Source organism: Phragmites australis, chromosome 5 (genome assembly GCF_958298935.1).
Source record: "Phragmites australis chromosome 5, lpPhrAust1.1, whole genome shotgun sequence".
Taxonomy (NCBI): Eukaryota; Viridiplantae; Streptophyta; class Magnoliopsida; order Poales; family Poaceae; genus Phragmites; species Phragmites australis.
In genome coordinates, this window is record NC_084925.1 from 2,990,141 (window position 1) to 3,016,415 (window position 26,275).

Here is a 26,275-nt window from a genome sequence, read left to right on the forward strand (position 1 = left end):
AATTCCGGTAGTCTCGATATATGCATATCGTTTACAACATGATTTCATCACAATATATGAATAGAGTGCAAAGACTTTACTTATATTACATACCTTGTTCATAATTCCAGTTTCTACTTGTATTAGAGTTTTCATACGCAACGGAAGTATTAACAACAAAATATGAGTGGCGTCATTGCCCAAAAGGCTCCACCGAGATTAGTTCAAGCAGATCTTCTCTACTCCTGATCATCCCCGGCCTCAGCAGGATAGAAATATCCATACACTAGTTTGTCGTTACCTGCATCAATTTAAGGGCACCACCCTGAATACGAAGGTACTCGCAATACTTACAAAATATGGGTGTATATATTCCTAACTTCAAGGATAATACATTTGGTTGAATAGCAAGGAAATGCTACAAAGTTAAATTAATTTAGCGAAAAACACTTTAACCAATATGATGACCTGCACAACTAATATTGATTGACGATAATCAAAATCTCCAAGATTGTAAACTTGCTCAACTCAATTAAGCATTAGCACATGCTTCTCCTAGAAACCCACATACTTTTTATTTCCCAAATTGAATGAAACTCTATGACTGATGTGGATGAAACTTAAGCATGGTCATGACCGAGAGCGCGGTAATTCAAATTGTTCTTACACCCGCAGGGGTACATCTTTACCCACACGACTCGAGTCCATCCTTTTGGCCCCTGAGACAATCTTTCTCATACTCGGAACTACCCGCTTGCCCATGCCTTTATGGCATCAGGGTTATCACGAGTGTGTCCCGGATACCTCCAGCCTCCCGATACTTAATTTGCTTCTCCTCGTTCTTTTTCTCTTACGCATCATAGGGTTGCAAGGAAAGCGTCATCACAACATATGATAATCGGTTCATTCGTACATTTATTGAATATGTGAAATTACGAAAAGTGCTTAAGACAACGACACCAACATACAATACTTAATCGATGCAAACGGTCTATGACACCCATGTCTCCTCTTCCAAACTATCCCTAACCTCGTCCACATCACGTCTTAATTTTACCAACTCATCAACTCAACTTGTCATTCCTTTGAATCTGTGAATGAAAGCCCTATAGCTTGCAATCGACGGTGACATCTACCGCTCGACTTCTACTGATGACCTATGAAAAGGCTAAACAATTACCACATCACTTTTAAGTTGGACCATGACACAAATATATCTTGGTTACAAGGATGAAGGTCATCAATGTATCAAGGTAAAGACACATGCATCAAATAGGTTCTACCCGATTTCAGACATCAACTCGCTAACGCATGCATATACAACACATAGCAATAGGTAGCAAGTTAACCAACAACTTGCTAAAATATAGGAGAGATATGATAGATTCTTGCCTGGTGCTTCTCATTCTTCACTAACGAAATCCTCTAGTTTGTCTTCGGGTTCAAGCACACAACTATCTCAAACATCGTCTTCTAATTAAAAGAATGATGCATCGCAATGAGTATGGATGACATATAATAAAAGATGCTCTACAGTGCAAGACGACAGTGGAGATACAATGCATTATTTCATGAGTCTAGCTTCAACAATTTTCTTAATTTTGATTATTATTAATCATTTAATATTTTACCTGGATCAATTAAGCTTATCTCAAAGCTTAAACCTAATTAGAAAATTAATTATATTTGGTATAAGGGTGAGTATTTTTATTAAACAAACATGATATAACAAGATTAACAAAATTGGTCTCACCAATTTTAGAATTACCATTAATTACTTATAAATTATTAAAACTTAAATACATTTCATTAATTATATGGATTTCCTTAAACAATCTATGTTTGCTAGCATTTTTAACATGCAGAGCATGATTATGCAAAGCTATAAAATTGGTCTCACCAATTTTGGAGCTCTATTTAATTTCTTATGCTTACAAACTTTTAGTTGATTTAATAGTTGTACACTAATTCTATTTTGTATTTTTCGAAGTACCTGAGAATTAGAAAGGCCCTAAACCTTTTTGCACCGGGCCTCAGCTAGGCACAGAGATGACCAGTGGGGCCAAATGGTTGACCCATGTCAAAATCGACCCGAGTCCGAGGCTTGCACAATGCTGGCCATAGGGTGGCCGGCAAGACGGGTGCGGTACGGTGCATCGGCGGTGAGGGAGTGGTGAAGCTCTATTGAGGAGGATAGCAGAGCATTAACAGACACACATGGGCTCGTTCGAGGCACACGTGGCCGATGGTGATGACCGAAGGATGGTCAACGATGGCGTATGACTGTAACCATACGAATATACATATAAATAATTAAATATATTTCTTCGACTATCCCGTACGGGCAACCAATCAGCCCATAGAAATCAGCATCCGAACTGAGGTCAAAGCTAGGCCTTTGTTGGCAGTTATATAGCACGTAGCATTAGGATGTGTGCTGTCACTCTAGAGTCTAGACTACATGCTATGCTAGGTGTGAGCAATCGATTGATGATTTGCCTTGTGCGTGATATGTAATGATATCTTTGTTTTTAAATAGATATAATTTTAAATATGTGTAGCTAATTTTTTTAAAAAAAATAAAATTTAACTACTAATATATATAAAACTATTAGGTTTAGCATATAAAAATGATAATAGTGAATTTATTATAAAAGATAATGTAATTATCTAATTTTTATCAACTTTTATCAAAAAGTAATTATCAAAATAATAGTTAAACGTGTTTATTAGAGATCGTGTTGATGTTGTAAATAATAAGTAAAAAAAATAAAAATTGTATAAAGAATGTGATGGTGATGAACACTAATTAACTGCATGTAATAATCAAGCATGAATAATAAATAGATCCAGTACTCCCTAAGCTACTCTGTAAAATTTGGTGAGCTGTACTACTAGTCTCTGACCCTTGCATAGGACTAGATAGCTAGGCATGATAACTAGGGGTCCATTGACATCATGCGAAGTACGTACTAGCTAGGGTTGGTTAGGTCCAAGCTAGGGGACCCTCTCTATTAACTTGAGTAACCTAACCTAGTTCTGCTAAGGAAATTGGTACATGTTGTGTTATCCTATAATGTATATCTAGGAGTACTATATATATAGAGAGAGGGGGGCATGCGACTCTTGTGCATAGTTTTCAATCATGAATCCAGCAAAGAGAGACCTTAGCTATTTTCTGATCAGATCTAAATGAACTTTCAGAAGTGAACCTTCACTCTACTGTTGAGCAGAGATGAGTTGTAACTTGATATATACTCTTGCAGTCTATATGTATTATCACCACTAGAGTAGTTCCTTACTGCAGTAAGGGCCCACATGACATAAACTTGCAGTAAGTACCAGAATATATACACATATCAATGCAAGGATTAACACAATCTCTTCCTGAACTTGGTGATATAATAGAAAATGCATGAAACTAAAGATTATATATATTGGTCATGGCCCCTGCTTAATGAACCGACTAACAGTAGAGTAGCCATCTATTTCTGTCCATGGCCTCATATTTTATATATCATACTGCTACTTAACCAATCTTTCTTTGTTGATTGACAGTGGGAAAGTTGAGGCCTTTGCCCTAACTTGAGGAAGAATAAGGCCATCTTGGGAAGCATCATTGGATGCCTTTCTTGACCACTTTTGACACCACATATGCTATAGCTGCTCTCCTTCCTTCTCTCAACGAAATTGTCTTGTCATGCTCATGCTTTTGCCACCACATGCACTCCTTACCCTCGTCAGTCTAGCTCTAGCTCACTCCAAGATTAGGTTGCCCCACAGTGGGCTCCACCGCTCATGCTAGGTTGCCCCACTACTCATGCTAGTGGTCCCACCGATTTTATTGAGTCGATTAGACCAACTTTAATAGGTACTTTAAAAATTTATTTTTTATAATACTATTACAGTGTCATCTAATAATATTACAACATCTCTTATTTTTTTAATATTTAATGACTATTTTATTTCTTACCTTCTATTAATCTTCTCTTTTCTTCACGCCTACATGTTAATCTCTATAAATAGTAATAAAGGATAAGAGAGTATCTTAAATTTAAGAACCTCTATCCTCTTCTCATTCCTATAGCAGTTAAATACGAGTAAAGAGTTTAATTTGCCGGCCACTCGGATCGGTAAAAGGAGCTGTAGGATGGTGACGCAATACTTTGAGGGTCCTCCTCTAGAGTCGGCCTAGGACGGTGTGGGTGCATGCATGCGAAGGGTACCATCTCTCTTCGTCGAGACTATTCAATTGTTGTCATGCAGATCAATTGCTACTTACTACGTACAACGTGTCGGACTATACCATCGATCCTTTCATGAATTCAACAGGATAAAATTATGCATGTAATTACGTATTGAATTAAGAAACTGAAAAAACTTCTTGTAACTATAAAACAATTTAATCCATAAAAAATGATTTTTCAGTTGTGAAACCATTTTTCAGTCATGAAGTGTGCTTGTTTGATTTAGTGACCAGCATGCTAAATAGCTTATTTAGCACGCTTGGTGTTAAATAAGAGTTATATAAATATAAATATATATATATATATATATATATATTACTTTTTAAATTAAGATCCATGCATGAATGATTGATCCACACATGCAGACCATGCATCCAGTGAAAAACAACGGTTTCTGTCTGAATCCTGATGCCGCTGATCAGCAAGAACATTTTGCAGATTCTCCTGTGTCCATGCCAAAGCACCACAGATTTGGTCAGGCTTTAATTACCTGTTGACCTGAATGCACTGTACATGTCTGATGGATCATGATGCATAGCACGGTACGGTGCAAACTACTCTACACAAGATGGATATGAGTATTATACATTAATTGCAGGTACACATTTTCAGATTATTCCAAGGAGCTTTAAAGGACACAGACAAAATGTCAGGACCCAGTGATATTGCAGTTGCGACAGTGAAATGCTCGGGCGCTCATTTGGATCACGAGAATCCATGCATAGAGCAGTAGACATATAAATGTTTTACACGAGCTACTTAGACAGTAAAGCTGGCCAACTCAGCGGTCCCTAATTGGCCGGCACATAATCCAGTAGTTTAGGCACGACCCAAATATTGCACAACCCGAGAGCTAGATGTGTCATATCTATGCCTAGGTCAACCCGATACGACCCAGTTAGTTAGTTGGATCTGACGAGCTGTGTTCTAACCGAGCTAGCTTGTTAGATTCAGTTGGCTAGGTATGTTAGATAGGTGTTTTTTTTTTATCCAGCAATAAACTTCTTTAGAGTCTCTTTTGGTAGGGCATTATGAACAAATCCCTCATATCTAGTTCTAATTTGAGCTAGTAAGTCATATTAAAAAATCGTCAGGCATTCCTCCTTGTCTCAACAGGGTTGAAGGCGCGTGTTTCTCTTCTTTGGGAACAAATGATGGTGCGTGTCAATCCTTGATATGAATATACACTAAAAATTAATTACAATCCTGCTAAATCTATTCGTGCCCTTATATCATACTAGGGATTTAAATCTTCATACCAATCACGAATGTGTTACACATACATTGAATTAATAATATTTTGATAGAGGCTAAAATTTTTTCACAGTGAAATAATAATTAAAAAACAAAAAGCTACGGATGTATCCTAAAACTTCTCAACTTAAGATAGCGAGAACATACACATATCTTTACACATGGAAAGGAAATGACACATAAAAGTGAAGTAAAGGACATGAGATTGAGCTAATCTCTAACTCGTAGCATGGCAAAGCGGGCTCGGAGTTGGATGTGACCACACGAGGCATGCAAGGCGATTGGTTGTTGCTTGCGGGGAGGGGATCAATAAATTCGACTACGTTCTATAATTAGTGGGGTTTAAGTATGAAATTGAGTTGTGTGATTAAGACTTATTGACAGTATGTATCAAAAACTCATGAATAACTCATGCATTCTATATCTAATTATTATAGAAGATATAGATTGATTCTAGTTATTTGATATAAATAAAAATAATAATGGTGTATTAACATTTTTAGTGCTTATAGTGCCTATTAATTGCAAGTTTCTAAATTGATTGGAGATTTTCAAATAGAAGATGAGGGATCAACTTTGATTGTGGACCGTTTGATCATGTAAGATGTATGATTGATATCGTTTGAATCTGTCATAACTCGTCTATTTTATAGTAGTATATAGAAACACTAAAAAACCAGTTAATTATACCTAAATGTTACTCCTTCTGTCTCAAAATAGATGACGTTTTAGTCTCTTATACAATGTTCAAAATAGATAACGTTCTACAATTTGGAGGTAAATTTAGCCTAAGTTTTTCAAACTTACCCTTCCATTAAGTAACTTCCTTCCAATATAAATCTTATTTCATATACAATAAATGATAAAATGATTATTTTATCTTTCAGTTTAATAATTATATTTAATTTCAAAATATCATCTATTTTAAGACCGGAGGAACTATATTCTAATATCTCGCCCCTCTCATTTATCCCAATTAATATCGCTCAAAGTACCGTGGAAGTGCCAATGGACTGTTTGATGGTCTATGTGCACAGTGCCACTTCTGGGCTATTGGTTGCTGCCAATATAATTAATATCCCTGGATTGAAGTGGTGACAATTGTACAGCTAGCCTCAGTACGGGCACCCAGTCACACCTAGCACGATTACATTGTTCATCGACAGAACAAAGGGAAAGGAGAGGAGACCACACGCAGCACTCTTGCGGTCATGTGAGTTAACGCAGAGGGTGGTACAATTGGATCGACGAGCCATGGCATTTGCATCGTCGTCCTTGCAGAAACTTGCAACGGCTAGTAGCCTTGTGGAGCTAGAGCTACATGTGATATTTTTAATAACTAACTAACTAGTTCCATCTAATTAACTAACTAGTTATTTTTAATAGCCTTTTGGAGCTACATGTGATATTTTTAATAACTAACTAACTAGTTCCATCTAATTAACTAACTAGTTATTGTTAATAGAAAATAACTAATTAGTTAATTAAGTTAAATTAAAATAGATTCATGAAGATATCTATGAATCGTTTGATGTCTATCCCTAAGTAGTTTAGATCGTGCAGTTAGCTGACGTCGGCTTCGCTCTTAAGGATAAGATTCAATCAGACTCTGGGATCTAGAGCGCTTCTGTCTCCTCTAGATCACAAAATGAATTGTGTGAGATAGAAATCCGATTTGGGACTTACAGTTTCTTTAGAGCAATCTTCTTTTTTCCGAGAACGTGCTATAGGCGTATTTTCAATAAGGAGTTAGAGTTTTACGTACGACCTGAATTTGGCTTGCCCCTAGCTCGTGAGCAGACAGACACATACTCATACTCTAGGCATGGTTGTTAATTACTACATAAAACTAGGAAACGACCTAGCTACTACATATAACAAGGCGTACGAGTTGGAGTTGAGGCTCGGCCAAACATACTTACTAGTTACATGAAGGAAAATAATCTAATATCAATATGTTGTTACATTCATGTGTAATGATATATAGATCTAACTTATCTGGGCGGTTAACATACTTTTCTGGTTGTCCTACTAATAAAGTCTACAAGAACTCAAGAAGCCGTGAATAATGAGAAAAGAAAAAAAAGGGTATAATAATCACAGTGTATATATATGTTTTGCATGAAAAAGGCAAATACACTAACAAAACAAAGAGTGCAAGTTAGTTTGCATTAAAATGTCAATGAGAAATCACAATGTATATGTGTTGCATGAAAAAGGTGGATTCCCCAACAAAACAAAGAGTACAGGTTAGTTTGCATCAAAATAGCAATTATCAAACTCTTATCTGATTACAATTGCAGCTTGAAATTGTGTATTTTGGTTCTAGGGATAGCTAGAGAACACAATTCATATTCAACAAGTACTTTTGAAGTTTTACCAGACCAAGAGATAAGATGTACTATTATGCAACCTCAGCTCGATGGATGGATTCTTCCTCTACTACTATTTATATGGCAGAAATCATGCGGCATCCAGACCGGACCCAAGTAAGAACAAGCTAAATGGCATCCAATAAGCTCACTTTCATCGCTATGGTCATGATGCTCCTGCTTGTTGCAAGCGGAGAGCTTGGCCATGGCCAGGCATTGCCACCTAGACACGCTCTTACTACTCCCGGCCCCTGGGGGCTCAAGCCCCACCCGCAACATGAAGCTGCAAAAACTGTTATTGTTCAAGATAGTAGTATCACTAACAGTTTGGGAACCGATAATTATCAACTATATATCATTGCCGATTGTTTAGTGCCCGTTCAAAAATTGGCAATGATATCAATTATAAATTGATATTAATCATATTTTCTGTAGTAGTGAAAGGAGAATGTAACTACACTTGACTTTTGGATTTGGATATAGTTTCACACAAATAATCTAGCCCTTTATTCTCCGAAGTGGTCACACACACAAGGATAGATAAATGAGACTTAAGAGGGAGGGACCATTTTTTAGATGCCACGTACAATATGAGCAATATGCATGGTCCTAGCCCCACGGTGTGAGCAGATAGGCGCAATTCATGAGCAAATTTTACTGTGATGATCTACGTCCCAACTCCCAAGCAATCCTTTTCCTATCCCTTCCCTGAGTAGAAAATGCTTGCTTGCAATCTTGTAGTGTTGCAATATTTCTGGTTGCTACCTCTCTTCTGCGTTCCACCATTCTCAGATCTGCATTCCAACAGCTGCCCAGATGTTGATTCATCAGTTCTCTGATTTTGGCAAGTCATTCTGTGCTTAGTTGGGTAGCACAGTTGTTCAGGTACTTGAAGAATAAAATGCATAGAAGTTATCAGATTTACTAGAAATTAAGTATTCTACAAATAATTTTCCCTTCGACAGAATATATATACCTTTACTCACAAAATACATGCACTTCATGAAGTGAAATAGAAAAAAAGAGAAATTTTACGGCGATCCAAAATTAATATGAGCCATATATTTTTAGAGTCCAACGGTCTAGATTAGTCAAGATACTACTCATTTCTCACCGGTTATTTTGGGGAGAAAAATACGTGGCATGAAAGTAATTAACTGTATTATATATCTCTAAATAGAGTAATATTTTATTATCATTTTAACATTTTAATCTGCATTCGGCATGGGAGTTTATTTGCTACCAATCAGTTAGGGTTAGCGATACGACGTTTGCGACGTCAATCTTTCTATTAGCAAAAGTATAGTAGGTGATTTTAACAAAATTATCATAATGATTAAAATATCTAATTACGTGGATCGTCGGACTAGATTTATACTTCATCCTACCGAGTGTATGAAAAAAAAGCCTAAAAAACCCTGAATCCCAAGCTTATACTACAAGAACAGGAGTAACTTGTCACAATCACCACATGCTTCTTGAGCCTGCCCAGTGTAGCCACTGTTTGGTCCTGCTCCCGCACCTTGGTCTACATGCAATAATTGTGCCTGCAGTATGAGACCCAAAAAATAAAAAAATGAAACAAAAACCTGACGTAATTAGCTGATTGTAACACACTCCTATATATATAGCTCTGTCACCATCTCAGGATTAAGATGGGCACTGATGACCACCAAGACCAGACCAATTCCTCCCCTTAATGTCTGAATCAATTTTCCTGAACATTCTAACGATCAACTAATCCATGAATACTGCATTGAAAATTGTGGCGACAGAATGTCCTTGCGAACAAATGCGTGCGTAGCTGCATGTTTTTTTCCAGCTGCCCGGCTCATTGGCCGATCGAATCGCATCGCATTGTGTGTGATGGCAGGCGTATATCTCGTGTAGTCGGTTATCGTATTCGTAGGAGGTCGATCCCATGGTCAAAATTCTAAAAAACTCTTGATTGATAAACTAACACGGCTTCAACAGCTCCTCCGTTGTCTATTTTTGATGGAACGTATGGAAAGAGCGTTTTCTAAATGGAAGCCCTTGACGCTCTACAGGTCGTGCTGAAGGCAAAGTAAGACACTGATCAGAGACGGTTAGTTGTGAATATTACTCTAGCTGACTTTTTACCTGTTTGAGGATGTTGAGCGTTTTTCTCTCTTTCTAAGGATACTAGATGTTTTTTTTTTGTTGGAATGTTGTTGAGTTGTGAGCGGATGCTCTTTTCGTGTATCTTATTGTTGTAAGTTCTATGTTTCTCTTTCATGAGAGGGACAAAAAACTAGATAAATTATCTGTTTTTATTTTTTCTTCTAATATATCTCGGTAACTCTTTTGCCATACTTTTGAATAATAAACTAATATGACATGTAATTAGCGGGACTCGAATCATATGCATTATCTACTAATACATGCGGTATGATTCGAGTCCCACTAATCATAAGCATTATATACCTTATTGTTGTAAGTTCTATGTTTCTCTCTCATGAGAGGGACATAAAACTGGATAAACTGTTTGTTTTTATTTTCTCTTCTAACATATCTCGGTAACTTTTTTGCCATACCTTTGAATATTAAACTAATATGATATGTAATTAGCGGGACTCGAATCATAGGCATTATCTATTTAGATACATGCGACATACCAGTTGGACTATCCACTAGATCCACGATATAATTGCATCATATACGCCATAAAAAATGATAGTATGTCGTAAGAACAAATAAGCATATGCGAAATAAGTTCAACTCACTGCTATGTACGTACATGGCGCCCTTTCCTGCAATTTGTCGTCAACAATACTGTCATAGATTTGTCAGAGTATTCTGTAAGTATTTTCGACGTACTCCATTCGTACTTATAGCAGTCCATGGGTACATGGTGCCTTCGGCTAACAAGGAGTGGACCTGAAAGGCCTTTCCATGTCTATAGTGCTTGTTGTGTTGCAGCTTGCAAGCAGGGTAGGGGGACGCGTCGGTCAGGTCGCTGTCCGAGCAGAATCCAATCATCCAAAGCTCCTGCCGCTGCTCGATCGTGTACTTTCCGGCCGGCAAGATGCTTCTTGACATCGGCATCGCCATGTGAGGTGCAAAAAATTGGATCGAATGGTGCTCAAAGGGCAAGCGCTTTATCGGCTTTCTCACAATTAACGTCTGGCCTTGCTTCTGCTTCTGTCTCATTGATCGATGGGGCTCATGCACGGACTGAGTAGTGAGCAATCATCCGAATTAGAAGAATCGAACTTGCTGTTTCGAAATTTACATCGAAATTTCATGCGTTCTAAACAGGCTCAACGGTATATTGATTCCGATTCCAAATCTCTGTGGAATTCCTACGCTTCTCGGTTGAAACATTTGATAGCAATTTGTAGTGGCGGACGTAGAGGTAGAGTGTAAAGGCTCTCCTCATCTTTCTTCTCCTTCTCCTTCTCTATCTCTTTTTCTTCCTTCTTCCTACTTCTCCACCTCTTCCTTTCAATGGTGTTCCGGCCAGTAGAGAGAGCTTAGGCCCCATCAGCTCCCCCTGGATCCGACTTGAATCAATGTCGGCAACGAGGTGAGCTTCGATGCGCCGGCCTTATCATGGGACGGTCAGCTCGATCTGCCTTAGCGTGAACGTGCAGGTACAGTGACGCTGGATTCGTGGTCCTTCCTCGTTGCTGAGGAGCAGTGGTATGAATAGTTCCACGGGTCGTCTCTTTCGCATCTATGCCAAAACGCGGCACTTAATCTGCATGAAGAAGCCTTTTGATTCGCATACGAGCGTATAGGTGATCAATGGCCAATTTCTTCGATTCTCTCTCCATGACAGAGGCGGATCTTAAGAGGCTCCGGTCTCTCTACCGACTGAAACTCCATCAAAGATAAATAAAGTAGGAGAAAAAAATGAGAGTGAAGAAGAGAAAGAAGAGAGTAGAGATCGGGATACTCTACAGTTATAACTTAGTAATTGTATAGGGCTACAGTAAAATTCATTAGATCTCTTATCAATCGTCCGATAAAAACCAACAGATCCGATCAGATACTACAGTAACCTACGAACAATAGAAATCATCGCTACAGTAAACCGAAATACTGTTGCTACATTGGTTTGACTACATTTCCAAATGCAAAATCACTGCTCACCTACTTTCATTTTACTGTTTCGGATGCTAGAGGATCGGAGTCCAGCCTCTACCTATCAAGTCTGCGTCTGCCAGACATTAATTTGTTATACGGTGTTACCGTATCTATACGCATGCTACGGACTAAAGAGTTAGTAGTACCCATATGTATGTATAGTACGGGGTGTGCGATGGGCACGTGGACTTCTTTTTCCCATCTTCACTGCTCTGCTGCAATTGAAGGAGTTCAATTAAGTCAAGTCAGATCAGTTTCCACGAGCCTAATTGCACATTAAATTACACTAATTACTACCACATGTAACACATGCTGATTTGTTCCGTCAACACCAGTATCAATTTGCACTAACCAGCTGGAAGGGAGCGAGCTAATCAGGGTGGATAACACACAGGTCAAAAAGGCAGGATCTTGGAGGATCCATGTGACGCAGCCCCACTCGATTACCATTGCTGAAACTCGCTTCGGCGCCTTTTCTTCCCAACACGTTTCGATTCCAAGCCATTGGTTAGCAGCCGAGCAGGAACCAATGTCAAACCAGGCCATATGGCCATATACTTCCTTCGTTTTTTTAATACTTATCACTTTTAATTATTTTATTTGTTTTTAAATACTTGTTATTATACGTTTTTAACGGAGTTTTCAATTTTATCCTTATAAAATATCTCTTACCTACCTATTTACGGTAGATTTTTATCTACCTATTTACGGTAGATTCTAGAATATTTAGACTAGTTTTTAAGAGCATTTTTATTATTTTTCATTTAAAATTGATACTGTCCTTGATATAACTTAATATATGTATTCGGCCAAAAGTGATAAATATTAAAAAACGAAAAAAGTACATACAGCCAGTAAAAAAGAGAGGTGCAAAAACTTACCAGAAGCATGTAGTTGCAGCAGCAGAGAAAAAGTTAGTTTGAAGTGCACACAATAGAGAAGAGGAGAGAGAGAAGAGAGAGAGGGTAGCGAAAAGCAGGAGCACCACTCGTGGGGTTAAAACTTAAAACCCCGAGGAGCACATAGGAGCAGCAGCACGAGGAAGAATAAGAAGGAGAAGCAAAGCGAGCAAGAACCGAGAAGCAGAGCGAGCTTCTCCCTGCTACCGCTAGTAGGAGCACGGTTGCAAGCACAAGCAGGAAGCTAACCGTAAGCGAGAAGCAGTTGCAGCAGTGGCGTCCTCTGCTCCTAGTTGCCCCCTCCGGCGGCGGCGGCGGCAGCGGTCGGATCTGACGTGCGGCGGCGGCAGGGTCCCCTGGAGCTCAAGGCCATCCTTCTGAAGCTCGCGGCGGCGAGATCTGAGTTCAGTCGCACGGGAGGAGGTTTCGCTGTGCAGGCGTGCCTCTTGGTGCTCCCGGAGCCTCAAAGGCGGCGCCATTGCGCATTGCCGTCTCTTCCCCGCAAGCTCTAAAGCTTCCCAAGAGTTCAAACTGGGGTTCTTGGATTGAGAGGCTCGCACCGTGATGTAAATTTGAGCTCTCGGATCGAAAAGGTTTCGCCTTTGCGCCGGCCGGCAGCGCGGAGTGAGAGGTTTGGCCAGTTCGGCGGAGGAGAAAGCGATGGTGCTGGGCTGCTCGCACATGATTGGAGGGTCTCGTGATTTGGTGTAGAAGGAAGGGACCTAACTTCGGTTCTCTCTCCCCTTCGCTCTCCATTTCGTGCGCTCCTGTATCGCGTTTAGATCGGTCGGCGAGTGGTGGGGGAAGAATGAAGCTCTCGCCGTCGGCCGGCGGCGGCCTTCCGGAACAGCCAGCGTCGCCGGAAGGTATAGCATCTTTTCTTGGCATTCATTTCACGGTTCGTACCGAATTGTGTGCTGTGTGCTTAGCTCAGTAGTACTGTCCTCTGCCATGGGTAGTTTTAAGTTCGTAGCACAAGTTAGTTTACTTCTGTCCCTTGCTTTAAAATTCTTAATAATTATGTGATCCAAATCAGTCCAATGTGGCAAGCTATCAATTCAGTCTTCTCTTGGGTGATTGACACTGTTCAAAACAGAAGAGCTGCTATTCAGCTAGTGTAAGAAATTAATAAAAACACAAGATGCAATTATTTTGATTCTTGTCGAGTCCCCCATTTAATTCAATGTAAGCAAATTAGTATGTAATATTTCTAGATGCAGACATTCTTCAGGAAAAAAGTTTTTTTTCTTCTTCTAGAAACTTGTTTTGTTAAAAGTTCTATCCCTTTTGATATCCAAACATTACCATGTTGCTCATATTACCTTCTTAAAATCATTTTATGAACTTGGATATGTTTAAAAAATGCGCAAGAGCTACTATTGCTGCTGAACTTTATGAGATGATTTATAGACTTTATTCTGTTATGTCTTCTGCTCAAATGCTTTTGGCTTTCAGAAGCAGAAGAGCACAAGTGCCTAAATTCTGAGCTGTGGCATGCTTGTGCCGGCCCCCTTGTTTCGTTGCCTGCGGTTGGTAGTCGAGTGGTGTATTTTCCTCAAGGCCACGGTGAGCAGGTTACTCTTCTTCCTTGGACTTAATGCTGTTAACATCATGAGTTTTGCGTGGTCCTGAATTTCCATATTTCACAGCATTTGTGTCAGATATTAAATGGTTCTGCCAGAACTAAAGTTCTTTCTTTCTTTTTTTTTTCTTTCCTTTTTTGAAATGTCAATGAACTTACAAATATGTACTGTAGGTAGCGGCATCAACAAATAGAGAAATGGAGTCTCAGATCCCCAACTATCCTAGCCTGCCTCCGCAGCTTATATGCCAACTCCATAATGTGACCATGCATGTAAGTATAGAGTTATATAGCACATCCTTACCGAAACAAGAAATTATTGTTGCTACCTTTGTGTTTTACAGCTCTGCTGCATTTCTTCCTTCAGGCTGATGCAGAGACAGATGAAGTCTATGCACAGATGACACTGCAGCCACTGAGCCCAGTAATACAGGATTCCCTATCTATTCCCATCCATTGGTATACTTCTGCTTTCTTTAATCTAAGAAGCTATTTTTTGTTTGGTTCTCTTTGCAGCAAGAGCTCAAGGACCCATTTCTACCTGCCGAATTAGGGACTGCCAGCAAGCAACCAATGAATTATTTTTGCAAAACATTAACCGCAAGTGACACAAGTACACATGGTGGATTCTCAGTTCCCCGCCGAGCAGCAGAGAAGGTGTTTCCTCCACTGGTATGTGTTCTTGACAGTTGCATCGTTTGGATGAATATTTTTCCTTCTTCAGATCAAGTGAACTAAACCATTAGTGGTTCTGAATGTTCCTTTGATAATTCTGTAGGATTTCAATCTGCAGCCTCCAGTACAGGAGTTGATTGCAAAAGATCTTCATGGCATTGAGTGGAAATTTCGTCATATCTTTCGCGGTTAGTTTCCAGTTACCTTTGTTTGTTCATAATGTTGTGTTTTTTTTCATAGTTGCATACAGATTCGTATCGTACATTTCATTTAAGAGTCACACTTGTTTCATTGGCATTCTATATTCAAGTCATCGAGTGTGAGGGTAACTTAGAAAGTAAATTATTGGTGTAGGTCAACCAAAGCGGCATCTTCTGACAACAGGTTGGAGTGTCTTTGTTAGTGCAAAGAGACTGGTTGCTGGAGATTCTGTCCTTTTTATCTGGTATGACATTCTTTCAGCTTTTCAAAACAATCTCTAATTGCTCACTTCCTTAAGCCTAGTATCCTGCACAGAGTTTTTCTGCTGATTGTACTGACGTATTCATGTATGTCTTTGGCTGATCAGGAATGACAACAATCAGCTGCTTCTGGGAATTCGTCGGGCAAACAGGCCACAAACCGTCATGCCATCTTCAGTACTGTCTAGTGATAGCATGCATATTGGTCTGCTTGCTGCAGCAGCTCATGCTGCATCAACAAATAGTCGGTTTACTATTTTCTACAATCCAAGGTAAGAACAGTTTGTCACATATATCTGATCATTTACCTCTCAAATACTCATTTTTTCTCATGCATTTTGCAGAGCAAGCCCTACAGAATTTGTCATACCATTTTCTAAGTACGTCAAAGCTGTGTACCATACCCGTATATCTGTGGGCATGCGTTTCCGGATGCTTTTTGAGACAGAGGAATCTAGTGTTAGGCGGTATGTCAAACCCGTGTTTATTTCACATTATTGTTACGTGGGCATTGTATAGTCTTTTCTCCTTGTCTTGATTTCACTTGCCTCTAGTGTAGATAAGTCATTGGATGCCTTCTCTATCAGATTCTTTGTGCTGGTGCATTGTCTATATATGTCCATCTAGTTTTAGTCTAAATTGCTCAAGGTTCTTGCAGATACATGGGGACAATTACAGGAATAAGTGATCTCAATCCTGTTCGCTGGCCCAACTCGCACTGGCGCTCTGTAAAGGTAGGTCTTGAAACAAAAACGTCTCTCTTTTTCAATAGGCCCTTCTACACGAGCTTCATACTTATTTACCTGCATCCTACTCAAGTTTCCAGTTAGATGGTGTGTTTTACTTTTATACACCTAGTTTAAGCATTCAATCAAAATTCCTTGAACCATGTAGGTTGGATGGGATGAGTCAACTACCGGAGAGAAGCAGCCAAGGGTGTCTCTTTGGGAGATTGAGCCACTGACAACTTTCCCGATGTATCCATCTCCTTTTGCTCTTGGATTAAAGCGTCCATGGCCTACAGGCCTGCCTTCTTTATATGGTACAAGTGATAGTTGCACACTTAGCAACTCCAATATATAGCATTGAACAGTGGATTGTGTTCTTAATGCTTACGCTCTAATGTCATTATTTCTAACTATTTTTGTAGGTGGAAAGGAGGATGGTTTGACTTCTTCTCTTATGTTGCTTCGAGACGGTGCAAACCCAGGTTTCCGGTCATTGAATTTTGGTGGGCTTGGTACGAGCCCTTGGATGCAGCCTAGGCTGAATAATTCCCTGCTTGGTCTGCAATCTGACATGTACCAGACCATAGCTGCAGCAGCAGCTTTACAGAACACCGCGAAGCAAGTCTCACCTGCAGTAATGCAGTTCCAGCAGCCTCGATCTGTTCTTCTATCTAGTCAGATTCTGCAGCAAGTACAGCCTCAGTTTCAGCAAATTTACCACCAAAATATCAATGATAACGCAATTCAAGGTTATACTCAGCCTGAGTACCTCCAACAACAGCTTCAACGCTGCCAATCATTTAATGAGCAGAAGCCTCTGCTGCATTCACAGCAACAGCAGCAAGAATTGCAGCAGCAGCAGCAGCAACAATGTGTGCAAACACCACAGAATCAACAAATGCAACAACAGAAGCACTTTCCCAACTTTCAGTCCTTGCCAAATGCATTGTCGACTTTTTCTCAGCTTTCCTCAGCCACTCACTCTCCACCTTCCACATTGCCGACAGTTTCAGCATTCTCACATCAACAGAACTTTCCAGACACAAACATCAGTTCTCTCTCACCATCCAATGTCTCTTCCATGCATGGCATGTTGAGACCATTACCTTCAGAAGCAGCTTCGAGCCTCCCAGGTGTGTCAAAAACCACCCCTGTACCGGTATCTGACCCATGGTCATCTAAGCGAGTCGCAGTGGAGTCTGTTATCCCTTCTCAGATACAACAGCTGGATATGGCGCCTTGTAATATACCACAAAGCTCAGAGTTAGCACCATTACCTGGACGAGAGTGCTTAGTGGATCAAGATGGGAGCTCTGATCCTCAAAATAACATCATGTTTGGTGTTAACATAGACTCACAGTCACTTATGATGCAAGGTGGCATTCCAAGCCTTCAGAACGATAATGGTTCAAGCACGATTCCATATTCTACCGCCAATTTCCTGAGCCCCTCTCACAATAATTTCCCCTTGAATCAAGCACTAAATGATTCAGGCTGCTTATTAGATGAATCGGGATATGTTCCATGTGCAGCGAATTCTGAGCAAGTAAATCAACCGCCTGCAACCTTTGTGAAGGTTTGTGATGTGTCCACATCATGGACCATTAATTAACAAAATTGCTTCCTTTTGAATTCCTTGAAGCACTTTGTGTTGACTAATTCGTGTCCTATAGGTCTACAAATCTGGAACCTATGGAAGGTTGCTTGATATCACTAGATTTAGCAGCTATGATGAACTTCGTAGTGAGGTGGGGCGTCTTTTTGGCCTTGAGGGCCAGTTGGAAGACCCTCTGAGATCAGGCTGGCAGCTTGTATTTGTTGACCGAGAGGGCGATGTCCTTCTTGTTGGTGATGACCCGTGGCAGTAAGTTCTAACAGACCTAATAAGTTCCTGATCACCTTTTATGTTTTATTGTTTGTTTTCCGTCTTACATTTAGCGGGCTTGTGATGTGCAGGGAATTTGTGAACAGTGTATCCTACATAAAGTTACTTTCGCCGGAGGAAGTTCAGCAGATGGGCAAGCAAGGCATTCAGCTCTTGAGCTCGGCTCCTCCAAGAAGGCTCAGCAATGGCTGTGACAGTTATGTGAGCAGGCAGGAATCAAGAAGCCTAAGCACTGGAATGGCGCCAGTGGGTTCAGTTGAGTTCTGAAGATAGGGAGCTCATGGCCCTCAGCTTTAGGATGCCTGTTCTGTATGTTTCCACAGCTCTTCCTACTTCTGTGACTTTGAACCAAGCACATAGATCTAATGTAACTTTATGTTATGCACCGTCGGATAATTCTGTCATATGATATAGACTTTTAGCAGAAACTACTACATATTGTGTACATGCCAGCACTTCCTTCCGTGGAATACTAATCCCGCTAATTTAGTGCATCTAATTGTTATATTCTTGCTGTTGTGTAGTGTCACACATGCTAGTTTTGGTCATATCTTGTATATTAATGATGTTTTGGTTCGGCAATATGCTATTGATGAGGGTAAGTACTTTGCGCAACTGTAAACTTTCTCCACGGAAATTAGGGGGGCATTTCATAGAATTCCATGTAAACTACTCAACTTAAAAGAGGTACTTCCAAATTAGTAATGAGGGATGTTATTACTTTTCCCAGGTTAATATTGCGGTTGCTGTCATGATGATTACCATTGCTATTTTCAGTAAAAAGCAGATTGGTATGATCCTGGAAAGCTCATAGATAGATAGATCCAAGAGGGAATTCACCTGAACCTTTATGCTTGTATAATTTGGCACCACTTCTTGCAGACAATGACTTGCAGAGACATGGACCGGCCCTCTTATGTGCCTCCCGGGTCCCCATCTGACTGAAAACCCTGAGTGCCAACCCATTGAAAAACAAATGGTGAAAAAATATTGCCTCCCTCTTTGTGAGGTCAGTGGTTATCTGCAGCTGAATGCGATGCCTCTCTCACCATCACAAACCCTTTCTTCAGGTCCCGATGCCATATCCCTGTTCCGATCCACCTCGGCCGCCGCACTTTCTGGCGCTGCCGACGTGTTGCAATTGGTTTGGTTGGGGATTGTGACAAATTTAAGTGGGAAAAATGCAAAACCCCTCAAAAATCATTTGGATTTTGACTTTCTCCCCAAAAATTGTTTTTTTAAAAAACCCCCTAAAATTCAAAAAAATAAAAAATCACAAAAAATTCTAAAAAAAACTAGAGACAATTCTAAGATTTTCTGTGAAATTTGTTTTCAAAAATAATATCCTTTGCATTATATTTCATGGAGAGAAAGTTTGGAAAAAAAAAGAAAAATGTGCAGCTTATTTATTAACTCATGTTATTTTAACTTTGTCCTGTCTACCATTATTTTTCCTAAACAAATAATTATTTAAGTAAACTAATAAAAATAGTTTTACTAATTTTGGAGGTGTTATGAATTAGTTATGAATTAATCTATCTGCAACACATTTACTCAATCCTGCATGTTACAATAACTATTTCAAAATTTCATGTATTTTTAGAAGATAGAAGATCATGTAAGAAGACTAAAAAAATTTGTTTTATGATTTTTGGATTAGTAAATAATTAACTATGCATTTAACTCGAATTAATAAATGAGTTGCACGTTTTTCTTTTTTTTTAAACTTACTCTCCATGAAATATGATGCAAATGATATTATTTTTGAAAATAAATTTCATAAAAGGTCTTAGAATTGTCTCTAGTTTTTTTTGATTTTTTTGTAATTTTGTTTTTTTTTTTGATTTTTTGGGGTGTTTTTGCAACAAAATCAAACATTTAGAGGATTTTTTTGCAACAAGATAATTTTTAGGGGAAAGTTAAAATTCAAGTGACTTTTGGGTTTTTTTTTGCATTTTTCCCAATTTAAGTAGAAGCACGTAGAGTGCTATGACAGTGTGACACAGTGAGAAAAGATAAACATCGAGTAATGAAACTCACCAAATTGATTGTCTAGAGGTAAGAGAATTCAAGACCCTATTATATAAGCGTATGTATGTAAATTTTATACCTCTAGCAACTAGAAGAATAACCTCATAAAGTGCTAAAATTTCAGCCTAAAAATCAAAACCAAAATCAAAATTGAAAACCGAAAAACTTGTAAACTTGCAAGGAAACCAATAAAAAGAAACTAGAAGAAGGAGAATTCAAGCATATACAAAAACATAAACTTCATTACTCAAAGTAGTCAATCCTATTTTAGACGGATTACAAAAATTTATCTCTCAAAACTCTCATATATTACATAGGCTAAACACTTATCTTTCTCTTATCTAAAATTCTAACTCTAAGCTATCAAATAGGTGACATAATATGGTTCAAGTGACTGTTTCAAACTCTTCCATAATCCTACCCTCTATTTATATGCTTAAGAACCTTGACCTCTATGTTTTCTATTTTTTTTCTCCAAAATACCCATATTTTATAGTACACTTCTACTTACTACCGAGGGTATTTTGTTTTATTTTCTTCTCTATTCATCGGACGGTCACGGCGTCTCATGACTTAGCTTCACAATGGTGCCACGTACTCCTCTAGCCCTCACATGGTTTTGAGACCAAACCGCGAAACTGTCTGCACGTTTCTCAAAGCGTGACTTACCGCCTTGCTTACACCTTAAGCAAGTGTTTCAATGTCAATGCGTGTACTCCGTCATACGATCCTGACCGCTGGCAAGTCTCTCCCACTCCCGATTGCTCGGGCCGCCTTGTCACTTGCACCAACATTTCGTTCGCTTGACTTTGTCAACACGCCGTCTCCATCCGTCTTTCATGCTTTGCTTGACCTCTACGTGTTCAGGTAAAATTACTCTTGACTCCGCCTGGCCTCTTTGATCATCCGGCACCAAGCACTCTGCTTGGTCTAGATCATCCCGCCGTCGACTGATAAGTTGCATTAATCACCTGCACACCATGAGACAAGCAAACACATATCTCCAACTCCAATTCTAGTTAGTTCATAATCAATATGCTCAAATAAAATTTCAAATCAATTCAAATTACATCAAAGCTCATACAAAACCGAAGATCATCAAACCAAATAAATACCATTGTCAATCACTCATCACAAGTAGTTTTTCGAAAAAAAACCCTGGTTACATTACCCCAAAATGTTCCATCTTCCTAAAAAAGTAAACCAAGATATATTTAAACTTGATTTCTCAGTCTCACCTTTGATGAGTGCATTGACAACTCTCAAAATATAAAGATTTTAGTTTGAAGAAATTAAGATAAACTCATCCAAGTAACAAAAACTCGAGAAAGAGTAAAATATGTCACTTGGCATAAAAAAATATTGTAAAAACCCTAAGAGAGGCAAAGACGAGCCAAAAACCTCAAAAGAGCAAGAAAAATTCAAAAACCCAATAACACATGCTCCTCCTTGATGATTGCACATATTCCATTTTTTTCTTTCATTTCTAGATAAATGCAATCTTCTCTTCCTTTGTTGAATATTTATGCATAATATCTTTTAGCATAGTTTCTCCCCCTTTGATAATTCAAACATCAAAGATACAAGACTATGCAAAAGATGTGTAAATAAAATACAAGCCTGCAAAATTTCACATATAGATCACAAAGCACTTGCAAGGAATAGAGATGTCAAAGCACTAGGATGAGTAAACAATATAACTCAAAGGCGCACAAAGTCTCGAAGTGAGTTTATGTCATAAGCACTGTGAGTGAAGCAAGTTTTGATCATGTTTTTCAATTATCCAAAAGATATCACTACAAAAGTATCCATAGTTTCATGATCAATGCAAAGATTAGAGAAACTAGTGCTATGTCAAGTTCAAACTAGACAATCAAGTTCAACCCGACGGGCTATGCAAATACGCACATATCAATTCAAACCGTAGTTTGATAATATGAAAAATAACATTCTTAGCACATTAAAAACTACAAGTTAACTTTCTCATTTGAGCATTTAACTATCCTCAAATGAGTTTAAGCAACTATAAGTTCACTTCTTTGGCAAACTACATGAAACCTTAAGTCACCGTATTGAATTCTATTTTAACTTAAAACTTGGTCATTCATTTTATTAACTCACATATGATTTAAGATATGCAATTTTTTACAAAGCCAAAACAAGTTGTACCTTCGCGACACAAAAGAGCATGCACTCTCCTAAAGATTAATCATGAGTTAAATATTTACATAGATAAAGATAAAAAAAAACCCTAATTCGTTGAACTGAACAAAACGGCTATGTCTAGAGTGATCCAGACAAGGGCACAAATGTTGGTGAGGTTGATGGTAGAGGTAATGAGGGGAGTAGGTTTAGCCATCGCCGGAAGAAACGGGTTGGAGAGGTGCACGGAGGAGCTGAGGAAGATGAGCACGACTCCACGAAGAAAGCAGTGGAAGAAAACGGAGAGAGGATCATGGGGATACTGATACTATAGAAGAGTTTGGAGATGAATCACATCGATCTATATTGATCATCTCATCAGGTACTTATACATGTATAGATACACCACCGTGAGCAACCGAAAGACCTGAATCCTAGCTAACGTGGCGTAGGACTAGGTAAAGCCTAACTAAACTATACAACAGCTAAATGACCGGATCAGCTTGCTAACAATAACCACTATGGCCCGTAAAACATTTTTTTCCCTTATGCAATAAATTCCAACATGTTTTTTTAAGGGAAAACAGTAGGAATAGATTCCAACATGTTGGCGCTTTTTTTTTCTCCCTCTTCTATATTTTTGGGAATGAACAATTTAATTTAAAGCTGATGGTTCAATTTTATGTTCATAGTCATCCAAAATGCTTTGCAAAAATGAAAGAAAAACAGAATGCACAAGGCAAATGCAAGTGAATATGATTCCCCTAAGCGCACCCCAATTATACAGCCATCGAATTCAACACGGACCATTTCAACCAATCTACAGCGAGGAAACAAACCAGTATACAGCCATCGAATTCAACACGGACCATTTCAACTAATCTACAGCGAGGAAACAAAACAGCATCTGCAAGACCCAAAATTTCCTTGAAGAAAGGACATTGTTTTCCTACGCTATCCGGTTACAAATACTTGATATTTTAGAAAAGATCTAGTCAAAATTTTGAAACATTGACTATCAATAACTTTTAAAATAAGTTTAGAAATATAAAAATCACATATATAGATTTGTCTTTAAGAATATTTTTATAATCTCGTAATTTCTTTAAAGAAAGGACATTGTTTTCCTACATAGAGGCTTATATGCTTTTACTGTCCTAACACACCATTAAAGTGTGTCTAGGACAATATCAAAGTGTGAGCCGTCCGATCTCACCACGGAGGAATACAGCCCTTGGATCTCTCTCATATGATATTTGCATCTAAGTCATTCTAGAAACGTCGAATCGCAAACATCGCAATCGAGTCCCCTAAAAAAAAAACCCTAGACTTGCGACGCCCAACCACTCAAGATCCGCCTTCCCATGCCTCATCACGCCCTCCGCTTCCCCGTTCGGCACCCCCACCGCGCGCACCCTCTTCTCCTGCCCACGACGCCATTGCCACCGCGGTGCCGCCCCTCTCCGACGTGCTGCTGCCACCGCTTTTTTGTTTTCCCATGCGCGACAAATGCCTCTGCCTCCACCTCCTTGCGTGTCTCTCACTACCTCCTCTACCTTCATGCCGTTGCCCTGCAGTCGCTCTTCCTCCTCTGGCGCACCTTCCCAGCATGTGTCGCCATCCTTCCTTCATGAAAGGAGAAACAGGCGGGGGCGTGGCTGTGCCTGAACCGTGGGATGGGCATAGGGAGCCACGCGACACGTGGATGAGCTTGTTTCCATCTATCTCTCTCAATTCTGACCTCGCTCATCCTACCTGACATGTAGTACCCTGACGTCTCCTCTGTGGTGCATGATGCCCCCTCCTCCCACGCTGTTGCCACCCTCCCGCTTACCGGAGACAACCCCACCGCCCCCCTCCAGCTTCCCAACGCGTGTCGCTCACCTCTGTTATGAAAGGAGTAACAGGCGGGGGAGAGACCGTAACTAGCCGTGGGACGAGCATTGGAAGAGCATGACGTGTGGAGGAGCCCCACCACGTGTCGGTTGGCAGGTTAATCTATACTGAAGAGCTTCTCACTGCTCTAGGCTCACCGTAAGGCCTATTGGACTGACCACTGTTATACAGAGGATATATGGGCTATAGTATTGTGGAAATATTCCCCCGTGGCACACCCTGAATATGGGTCCAGAATTGCAGAGGAGCAAGATCCGAAGCGGTGGCTATAGCTCACCGAAAAGCTCAATTGTAGTTATAGTACATACCGAACAATATACCTTCTTACAAGATATTAGGGCTATACCTTCCCAATAAGCTGTTGCGCTATAACATCGTAGAATCGAGCAGGTTTCCACTTGTACTACCAGCAAGTTTCCACTGTTCCGGACATGTAAAATTTGCTGAGGCTACATCGGGCTGAGTGGCAGACCTTAGCTTTATTGAACCAAAACGTGTCTGTGCTGATAAACTGATGAACCAACAACTCCATCGATCTTTCTCTTCAGTTGAGTCTCTTTGTTTGATGCCAAAACACGAAATTGCGAGCATGTGTATCTCTTCAATGACGAAAGCATGCAATTGAAACGAATGCGCCATGAAATCGTTCTCAAGAATTTTCAACTCGGTGAATACACACAGGAGAGAGGCACAGTTACACAGGGCTGCAGTTTCTTAAATACAACAGAGCTTCCATTCCTCCATAATCCTATCGATCAGCTCCTACACCAAAAGCCATCTTCCCGGACTGCCCAAGTGTCCAGCTGCAAAACAACAAACAAGAACACAAGTGGCAAATCAATCTTCCATTAATAGTCAACTAATTGAGCCTTGAGACAACAAACAATGATGCTCTGTGCATGAGCCATGGATGCTTACGTAGCCACCAGCCATGCATGGGCATTTAGTAGTAGCCGATGTCGGCGTCGTCGACGACGAGGTCTCCGTTGACGAGCTCGCGGTAGGCTGCCACGGGCCAGATGAAGCCCCTGGGGAGGAGACGCGTGGCGAGCTCGACGTCGATGATGATCTCCCTCATGGCGGGCTTCTTCTCGCCGCGGATGGCGATGAGGTAGCTCCTGCCGACCCACCCGATCCAGCCGGCGATGTAGAGGAAGAGCAGGCCGGGGGTGATGAACTCGCCCCAGTGCCGCTGGTCGCCGCTTACAATGAGGTGCGGCAGGCCGTCGGCGCCGCAGAGCAGGCCGAACTTGCCGTAGTTCTCGAACCGGCGCTTGGTCTTCTCGATGGTAGCGTTGATGGCGAGCGCTGGGGCGGAGTCGGGCGCGTACTTCTTGAGCGACGCGTTGAGCTTCTTGAGCGAGTTCTTCTCGCGCTTGGCGAACGCATTGGACTCCTTGCACGGGGTCAGGCCCGCGATGTCGGCGGCCGCGGGAGGAGGGGAGGTGGCCGCGGAGGAAAGAAGCACCGACGACAGCGCGAGCGCGGCCGAGAAGGTCTTGACGGACGCGGCGAGCGAGACACTGTTGCCGCCTTCGTTGCCAGAGGCGGAGCAGGACACGGAGAGGCGCGCGCGCGGGAGGCGCGGCTTGGCGGCGAAGGCGGCCGTGGAGACGGCGGCGAGGGCGGCCATCTCTGCTGCTGCGTCCGGCGCGCGCGCGCGCGAGGCGTGGAAGTAAAGAGAAAGAAACGAGGTCGAGATCAGGGGGGCAGGTGTGCGCGATCAGAAGGAGACGCGCGGGGAGACGGAAGGGGATAAGGGGCGTGAGGTGAGCCGGCGCCGCGGATAAGGTGGGCGTGAGGTGGGCGCCGGGGATTGGAGCGGAGGAATCCGGCGTGGGCGCGTGGGCGCGGGCGGGAAGATTTTGTGGGGGTGCTACGGGCTTGTGGCTGGGGCGAGGCTGCTGCTGCTGCGGGCCGGGTTGATTTTGGGGTTGGGCTGTGTGCTTGTCAAGAACGGACTTGATTCTCTCAACGCCGGCCGGCAGTGGCACCGTGCCAGGGCCAGAGAAGA

The 26,275-nt window shown here is 40.7% G+C and overlaps 2 protein-coding genes across 4 annotated transcripts; one reads left to right on the forward strand and one right to left on the reverse strand.

Moving 5' to 3' along the window:
• The first annotated feature begins 12,860 nt into the window (after positions 1 to 12,860).
• LOC133918415 (auxin response factor 6-like) lies at positions 12,861 to 18,703 on the forward strand. Of its 3 annotated transcripts, none has more exons than XM_062362285.1 (14): positions 12,861 to 13,727; positions 14,317 to 14,427; positions 14,618 to 14,716; positions 14,811 to 14,867; positions 14,960 to 15,115; positions 15,222 to 15,306; positions 15,473 to 15,563; positions 15,687 to 15,851; positions 15,924 to 16,046; positions 16,238 to 16,313; positions 16,474 to 16,621; positions 16,730 to 17,883; positions 17,981 to 18,171; positions 18,264 to 18,703. In XM_062362285.1, exons 2-14 carry the CDS (start codon positions 14,356 to 14,358, stop codon positions 18,457 to 18,459), a joined length of 2,613 nt encoding a protein of 870 aa, XP_062218269.1. In that variant the 5' UTR covers positions 12,861 to 13,727; positions 14,317 to 14,355; the 3' UTR covers positions 18,460 to 18,703. The 3 variants fall into 3 exon arrangements, with proteins under 3 accessions (XP_062218269.1, XP_062218268.1, XP_062218270.1); XM_062362284.1 differs by having other exon boundaries at positions 12,862 to 13,727; positions 14,317 to 14,435; XM_062362286.1 differs by lacking the exons at positions 12,861 to 13,727; positions 14,317 to 14,427 and having other exon boundaries at positions 14,788 to 14,867.
• Positions 18,704 to 24,897: 6,194 nt separating this feature from the next.
• Positions 24,898 to 25,995, reverse strand: LOC133918416 (photosystem I reaction center subunit III, chloroplastic-like). The gene is made up of 2 exons (XM_062362287.1): positions 25,180 to 25,995; positions 24,898 to 25,064 (listed from the first exon to the last, which is right to left on the reverse strand). The coding sequence occupies exon 1, from the start codon at positions 25,892 to 25,894 to the stop codon at positions 25,205 to 25,207; it is 690 nt and encodes a 229-aa protein (XP_062218271.1). The 5' UTR covers positions 25,895 to 25,995; the 3' UTR covers positions 24,898 to 25,064; positions 25,180 to 25,204.
• Between the last annotated feature and the right edge of the window lie 280 nt (positions 25,996 to 26,275).

Coding starts and splice junctions, on each gene's coding strand:
- LOC133918415 (XM_062362284.1), top strand. CDS start 13,670: ATGAAGCTCTCGCCGTCGGCCGGCGGCGGCCTTCCGGAACAGCCAGCG. Junction 13,728..14,316: donor ACAGCCAGCGTCGCCGGAAG/GTATAGCATCTT, acceptor TTTGGCTTTCAG/AAGCAGAAGAGCACAAGTGC. Junction 16,622..16,729: donor AGGCCTGCCTTCTTTATATG/GTACAAGTGATA, acceptor CTATTTTTGTAG/GTGGAAAGGAGGATGGTTTG.
- LOC133918416 (XM_062362287.1), bottom strand. CDS start 25,894: ATGGCCGCCCTCGCCGCCGTCTCCACGGCCGCCTTCGCCGCCAAGCCG.